Here is an 8,330-nt window from a genome sequence, read left to right on the forward strand (position 1 = left end):
GCCGTGGCACCTGCTGTGGCCCGGGGTGGACCTTCCCCTTGGCCGAGCAGGGAAAGCCAGAGGCTCAGCCCAACCATCTCTATCACTCTGTGTGGTTGAGGCAGATGGCGCTTCTGCTCAGTCTTTAGCGGCCGAGCCTCCTGTGGGTAGAGGGGGACACCTGCAAGGCACACTGTAAGTCCTAAGTCACACCGCAAGGACAGGCACGTGTCATCACACAGGGGAAGGAGTGAAAAGTGGCAAACAGGAAGACAATCTACCACACCACAGAATAACAAAATAGGCAGGCTTTTTATTATTATTATTATTATTATTATGGTTAGAACACTTAACATGCCATCTACCCTCTTAGCAGATTTTTAAATGGACAATACAGTACTCTATCAGCAGGGACAATGTTGTAAGCACATGTTTGGAACTTCTCGTCTTGTACAACTGAAATTTTATGCATATTGATCAACGTAAAAAGAAAATGCAGTGTATACATGCAATGGAATATTTTATTTGCCCTTATACAGAAGACGTCCTGCCGTATGCAGCGACACGGGTGAGCCGTGGGGACATTAGGCTGGGTGAAATAAACCTGTCATAGAAGGACAAATGCCATGTGACTCCCCTTACACGAGGCACCTAAAATAGAACCATGGATGTAAAGAATAGAATGGTGGTTAACAGAGGCTGCAGTTGGGGGGGGAGGAGAAAATGGGGAGTCGCTAATTAGATAGTTTTGAAAACAACATTAGAGCATTAACTCATTTTCCAAATCATAGCTTTAAAAAACCCCAATATTTACATTTCATCGTCCAAACAAAACTTCATGCATTGGTGAGGATACTACAAATATCGGAAGGCGAAGCGTGCTCTCCCTGCCCCGAACACACACACTTCTTTCTGAAACCATCTCTATAGCCATGAAGCAGGAAAGCAGAATCATCATCGCTTACAGCTCCTGAGCCGCCAGGTTCCAGATGCCCTGTGTTTCCTGCTTGTGTCAGATCAGAAACGCGCCGGGTCACCCGTGTACGTTCTTGACTCACCCAAGATAAAAGTCTTTGCTGACTTAAGTGAGCTAACTCCTCTCCTTCACAAATACGGTTTAAAAGTTCGATGAGGGGTCAGTGTGATTTAGGAGTTCCCACTCCAAACCGGACAGTCTGAACATGAATGACATTTGCAGAGCACAGAAGCATTTGAACGCAATCAAACCCATGACTCCCTAGACTTCATAATGACGCAGAAGGATTTGTGGCCGCGAAGCTTCGAGAATAGAGATCCCGTTGAGATGCCGCCTGTGGAGCGGGCGCTAGGATCCCAACGGTGTGACTTAGACGCTGCATCACCATGAGCTACTAAGCCCCTAGACCAGACCCCGGACTCCCTGAGCAACAACTATTAATGTTGAATTGGTAGTCTCCCAAACACACCACAGGCTCCCACATTCTAACTCAAAACCAGAATTCTCTCTGTGACTAATACGGTATTTTCAGGCTTGACATAATAGCAACTCTTAAAATGATACTCTGTCCCATGTGCAAGTTACAGTTTCAGCTTTACTTTTATTTTTACTTTATTATTATTATTATTATTATTATTTTTACATATGTGAACTCTATGCCTGGATCCAAAAACGAGGTGCTGGAAGGTAGTTTGGAAATCACTTTCCCCAACCCATCGAGAGTCTTCCTCGTGTAGGTCCACCCCGTCTGTGCAGTTAGACCCCGAGATTCACAGGCTGGGGTATGACTTCCAAGGCAGGGGCCTCTACCCCATCTGCTGGCCCCTTCTCTGCCCCAGCGACACACCCCAAGGCCCCCACCAGCTGTTCCCCCTCTCTCGAGCCCACGGAGGGGTTCTCGCTGCACCATTTTCTACTCCCCAAGGCTACTTTCTGGACCTCTGCGAGCTGGCTCTGGGGTAGGGCAATCCTTCAGGCAAGAGTGATGTGATGAAGTCTCGGGGGGTGGGGCGGCAGATGGGGCCAGGGCAGCAGGGACAGGCAACAAGAAGATAAACACAGTCAGATCCAAAGAACTGAGGCCTCTTTGGGTCCTGACGCATCCTTCCTGGCCTCTCCTCCTAGCTGATTCTGGAAACACTGCTTCATGGGGCCTCACACAGCCTCCCGAGCTCTTGCTACAGCCCCTGTCCTCCTGATCCAGGAAGTCATCCGCCTTCACACCTTCTCCCCATCACTACCTGCAAACCTCCCCTTTCCTTGCACAGACCAAACGAGGGCTTTTATTTTTCATCTCATTATAGATTACACAGATTTTATAAACAAACACGTTCATACATTTTGACATAGGGGGATCTGGCTTACGACGCACATGAACAATGGGGCACTGTATTGAATAGATTTCAAATGTAGGCTGCGTGGTTCTCATAGATAAATGGCAACAAAGCAAAAATGTGTCATGTACTTACACAGAAGAGGATGATCAGACCCAGACGAAGCTCTCAGAGGGTTCTTGGGGTTCCCAAGCTCTCTCTGAGCAGGTGGGGCCTTCCAGGTTAATATGGGTGGGAAGAGGGGCTGGGGGCGGCACGGCTGTCTGGCTGGGCCAATGAAGGCCTTCCCATCCTCCTCACCCAGGCTCAGTCAAGCCCACACCTCCCACCTCCTGACACTCGTGCCTGACCCCACGTGCCCTCACACCATCCGCCCGCGCCCACTCGCCCCCCTCCCCGCCTCCGGCTGGGCCCTTGACCAAGGGGATGGCATTACAGAGCCATTGAAGTGAAGGCGAAGGTTGGGAGAAGCACATAAGCATTTTCTGGATGTGGCGTTTTCCAGGAACTGGGAAGAGCTCATTGGAGAAGTCACAGTCTCTACCCATGGTTCTTCTGGACTATCGCCTGAGCATGCTCTGGCTATTGAGGGAGGGACAAAGTCTGTCTTAGGGTGCACGACCCTGAGGTTCCTGGGCACTGGCCTCAGAGGCTCACAGGCCTCCTTGCTGCAACAGACCCTTGAGGCTTTATTATCATATACACATTGCCGTACCCCCTTATAAGTAGGAAGCGAACCACTACTCATTTACAAGCCAGCCGAGACCTCCTGCTCCCCTGTGGAAGGCGTGTAGGTGGAACTCACTCGATCCGCGGTCTCCCCGTAGAAGACTGGGCACTGTTTGCAGAGGCGTTTGGCGATGTGCTTTCGGAAGAACATGGAGAGATACCTTCTGAATTTCTCCCCGACGAAGGCGTAGATGATGGGGTTGACGCAGCAGTGCGTCATCCCAAGGGTCTCTGTCACCTGCATGATTTGGTCCAGCTGACTGGTGCTCTGACAGTTGCTCACGTTAAAGGACTCCTGGAAGGTGCTCAGGAGAAGCACGATGTTGTTGGGAGCCCAGAAGAGAAAGTACACGATCATGATCACAAAAATGAGCTTCACGGCCTTGTGCCTCTTCTTCTCGTTTCGGCACCGGAGCAGAGTCTTGAGGATGGCCGAGTAGCAGATGACCATGACAAGCAGGGGCAGGAGCAGCCCCAAGACGCTCCTCATTATTGTATGGAAACTCTTCCATGTTTTTGCAAAGTGAGGAGCGCAGGTGAGAAAATCTTCATCACTTTCCACTCTCGCGAAGACGATCCCGGGGAGAGCGGCAAACACGGCCACCACCCAGGTGACCCCGCTTGTCAACACCCCAAAGGTGACCGTCCTGGCCTTTAATGCAAACACGGCGTGGACGATCGCCAGGTACCTGTCGATGGTCAGGAGGATGATGAAGAAGTTTCCGCCAAAATACCCAACGTGATACAGCCCGGTGAATGACTTACACATCACCTTCCCCAAGAGCCACCCGTGCGCGGCGTAGTGGGCCCAGAATGGGATGGTGAGGAGGAAGAGCAGGTCGGAGACGGCCAGGTTGAGCAGGTAGATGTCGGTCATGCTCTTCAGCCTCTTGCAGTTGATGAGGATGAGGACAACCAGCATGTTGCCCACGAAGCCGAAGATGAACACCAGCGAGTAGAGCGGGGGCAGGAGCCCGGCGGCGATCAGTCTCACGTCGGTCTTCTGACAGGGCGCGCTGTAATCATAGTCATAAATGGTGGTGGGTTCTTCATCGCTGCCCTGGATATTGGTTGTGAACAGAGAATGCGATGTGGACAGCACGTTGTGGCTGGCCTGGGGAAACGTGCCATTGTCACCCATGTTTCTCCGTCCTGTAATCAGAGAACAAAATGATGACACCCCACGTAACTGCTGCCGTCCCCAAGCTTAAAAATGTCTTCGCGCGGTGTCAGCGATGGCCTGGTCTATGTCTCTGCTTTGCAGCCTTGTCCTGGAAAGCTCCCGCACTGCCCGATCACTTCCCTTTATCCGTGGGAGCAGACGTGAGCTGTCTCCCCACCAGCTGTTTCTCAACACCCTGGGCCTTCCCGGAGGACCCGACTTGCTCGGTAAAGTTCCCTGCACAGCACACGTGCTGCTCTACCTCCTCTTTGGGGGGCACACGGGTCACTGACCCGATGCCGGAGGATAGTGAGGAAGGGCATTCTGCAAGCGGGCCCCTGGGAATGCTCTATTCCGACAGGAGAGCTGCAGCCAAAACCCGGGCCTGCTCCTTCCTGCTCTGGAGCTTGTCTTGCGAGGGCTTGGTGTTTGGGACCCCTGAACGAAAGACTCAGAGAATGGAGCAAAACCAGGCTGAGTCCCAATGCCACCAAGTCGTAAGCTTGGCCTTGAACTGCTCATCCTCTGACTTCTTGTGATTTGAAAAAAATGAGCCCTGCTTTTTAAGCTACTGTGAGTTCCATGTTCTGTTACTTGCAGCTGAACACCTTCTAACTAACTCTCAACTCTCTGCCTCCACCTTCCTGCCAAAGCTTCCTGGGCAAGGTTGCCATGACAACCCAACTACTAAATGCCCCCGCTCTGCTTCAGCTTCATCCTTGATGAGCATTGGATCCTTCTGCTACGTTCTTCTATTTAAAACTCATTTGCCTTCTGGGAGGTGAGTGCCTGCCTCGTGCCTCCTTATTCATTTTCTTCGTTGGTGTCTCCTTCCCCTGCCCACCCTGTGAGAACACCCAGGCACCATCCCTTGGCTGTCACCTCTTTACCTGCTACCTCTTTATTCTCGCCCCCAAGTTCTTGCTCAGTTGTGTTGTCTAATTGCAGGGTTTTAGGCGCCCTGAATGCCAATGTGTCCCAAAGCTCTGCCTTCCGGTCCCACCTTGCAACCCCTACATCTCAGAGTTGAATTTCCCATTGCCTCCTGCATAGGTCCCCATGGGTTTACCCATTTTCCCAGTGTTTACCAAGCACCTCCCGTGAGCCATACTCTTTTCTACTACTACTGTCATTATCATTGTCATGTGAATTCTACCTCATAAACACCTCCGGATTCAGCCCCTCTGCACCCCTGTCAGTTGCCACTGTCTTGCCTTAGACCCTCCCCATTTCCATCTTTGCTGTGGTCTTGCCTTGCTCGTGGCTTATTCCTGACCTGCTCCTTTTCAACCGGACTTCCCCAACACTGCAACGGGATCATGCACTTCTCAGCTGAAAACCGCAGTGGTCCCACACATTGTATGTGGTGGGACCTCAAAGGCAATGCCTGGACCACTTGTCAGTCTTTTCTATGCTCACGTCCTCCCGGCTTTGGCTCCAGTCACTTTTCAAATCCCAGGTCCTGTGCTCCCACCCCAACCATCTTCCGTCCATTTTCCTGCAAACTCGCCTGTTTTAGTGGTTTTGCATAAGCTTTCCCCTCTGCCTAAAATGCCTGGTGAACTCCTATTCATCCGCCGGTACCTCTCGCTCAAATTCCCCTTCTTGTGAAGCCAAACCTGCCTCCTCTAATCAATCACGCCAATCATCTCAAAACACCATGCATGCCTCTAAAACAAGCCCTTATCACACGGTTTTCCATACACTGTGTGCCCCTTGAAGTCCAGATCATGTGTGTTTCCAGCTCTTATGATATACCACCTAGCTAAAGGAGGCACCAATAAATGTTCATTGAAGGAACGCATGAAAGTCTTTATACTGAGTATAACATTTGACATCATTAGGCTTGATTCTCAAGAATATTCTTTTTTTCCCTTTCCTGGTAGTAACAGTGAATTGGTTTTTATCTTTGTACACACCTTATTCTTCAATTTCTCTTATGATCGATATATCTCATAGATCCTGCATTTCACTAAGCCAGATTCTTGGAAATCTGCTGCAACTAAATAAGACTTATCTAGTCTCAAGCACCTGGGGTGAAAATGTATCCACCTAAAGAATTACATCTATGATCATTAATCGAGTGTTTCTTAAGCTCCAGGTGCTGCGCTAAATACTTTGCGTGCATTAGTGTAATATTTGCAAATATTTTGTGAGCAAGTGTTTATACATTTTACAAGTGAAGAAATTCACAATTTAAGCATTGGCAAGTTAAATGACTTTCCCAAATTCACAAAACAAGTAATAGTTGAGCTGGATTTTGAACCTGGGGCTATTCCGTTACGAAAGACCTCAGGAGCTCCTATCTCCAGCCTGGGAGAGCAGAGATGCATATGGAATAGGTAATAATTACCTAGGTATGCCTCCCAGGTAATCCAGTGGGAGACCATATAAAAACTAAGATATTGGGGATCCTTGCACACAGACCCTTAAGTGCAGCACACCCTCTGGGCTGCTCCGTAGCCAACCACAGGGCTGGCCTCCTCATCTGGATGGGAAAGTGTGGACTGGACCAGTGGTTCTCAAATGCTGGGCTTCGGTATCACACAGGAAGTCTGTCAGTCAGAAATGCACAGTCCAGACCCTCTGGTGATTCAGATCAGGGGTGGGGAAAAGGTAGGGGGCAAGGGGGCCAATTGCCCTGACCACTTCCATCGTGTCTTCTCTCCACATTGTTGTTTACCCACACTGGCTACCAGCCACCTCCTCCTCCACGACTTCTCCCCAGTCACTCCAGCACACCTAGCTCATGGCACAGCAGACACTTGTGAGGTGTCACTTTCAAGTCTCAGGACACATCCTGAATCAATTAAAAGCTGACTCTCAGAAAAATAGATTCCTTGCTTCAGCCCCTCTGGGCCTTCTGAATTGAGGCAAGAGGCCCATTTTGGTTCAGGGTCTGGACCATCACATAGATGGACTATGAAGGGGGGAGGGAGGAATATTTGGGATAGAAAGTTCTAGCTCTTTAAAGCCCTAGGGGGCTGGGAGGGGCAGAGTGAGAGGAGCAGAAGCTGAGAAGCCTGAGTGTCCTTACACTTCGTGACTGTCCTCTTTAGCCCACTGTCATCTCACCTGAGCCCCGTGGGGTGGTCTCACCCTGCTCTGTACTTGTTCACTGCCATCCGGGCCTCTCCACCATTTCTGGTGCAGACACCACCCTCCAGCCTTTTCTCCCCCAAGACCATCCCCCAGAGTCCTGAGCTATGCAACCTCCAGGGTGCTCCCAGTCCCTGCATCTCCAGTGTTGGGATGCTTTGAGCCTGTGATTCATAAAGTAATGGAAAAAGCACACGCAACTCACCAGTGGATAGCTTCTCCCAAGTGGTACTGGAGGGTCAGGCTTCTCAGCAACTGAACCAAACAGATCTGGAGGTAGAAACTTGGTGTGCAGAAGTAGGAAATAATATTTCCTGCAGGAGGCGGAGATACAACGGCAAGTAATGGTAAAGATTTGAAAAAAAAGAATGATATAGTTCTTCTTTTCCAGCCAGGAACATTGTACGCTAGGTTGAGGTCTCCAGAGTATATTAATTTTGAAATCTTACTTATGCAACCGTGAGTGTGAGTCAGGCACACCCTGTACATCTGCTCCTCTGTCTAACGACTCTGCGCTTCTTTATCTTGTGGGTCTCTATATCTGGAAATCTTCATCTCTCTTCTACCAGTGATAATTTGCATGAAACGAGCACAACAGAACTTAATTTTCCAGAGGATAAATGCTAACAGTGGGACTGTTGGTGATGGTGGAGAAAACAGAATGAGTTTTATGTGACCATGCACACTGGTGACATCTTGGATTTGGGATGTGGTTGGAAATTTTTTTTTAGCTGGCGATATTTATTGAAAAGGGAATGCAAAATGGTCTCTTGTATCAGAGATGTCCTTAGCAAGAAGGGCCTTATTTATTATAGGTTCCATTCCTCAGAAAGAAGTTTTTCTAAAAGAAATCACCACAGAGATTCTGGTGGCATAGGAAGCCCCAGAAATCTCTCTCCCCACCCAGATAATAATTGCACTGACAGAATCTGTCTGATCTAACTATTCTGGCACTCTGGAATCTACTGAAGGTTTGCAACTGTCAGGATAAGGCTTGGATGATCAATTGCAGTTAACTTTGGTCGATTTTAGCTTTTGGCACAGTAGCAGC

The 8,330-nt window shown here is 49.5% G+C and overlaps 1 protein-coding gene across 1 annotated transcript; it reads right to left on the minus strand.

The window, feature by feature from the left end:
• Positions 1-272: 272 nt before the first annotated feature.
• On the minus strand, positions 273-7,776 carry CCR2 (C-C motif chemokine receptor 2). The gene is made up of 2 exons (XM_008703881.2): positions 7,485-7,776; positions 273-4,170 (listed from the first exon to the last, which is right to left on the minus strand). Exon 2 carries the CDS (start codon positions 4,157-4,159, stop codon positions 3,038-3,040), a length of 1,122 nt encoding a protein of 373 aa, XP_008702103.1. The 5' UTR covers positions 4,160-4,170; positions 7,485-7,776; the 3' UTR covers positions 273-3,037.
• Positions 7,777-8,330: the final 554 nt, after the last annotated feature.

This window comes from Ursus maritimus, unplaced genomic scaffold (assembly GCF_017311325.1).
Source record: "Ursus maritimus isolate PB19 unplaced genomic scaffold, ASM1731132v1 scaffold_14, whole genome shotgun sequence".
Taxonomy (NCBI): domain Eukaryota; kingdom Metazoa; phylum Chordata; class Mammalia; order Carnivora; family Ursidae; genus Ursus; species Ursus maritimus.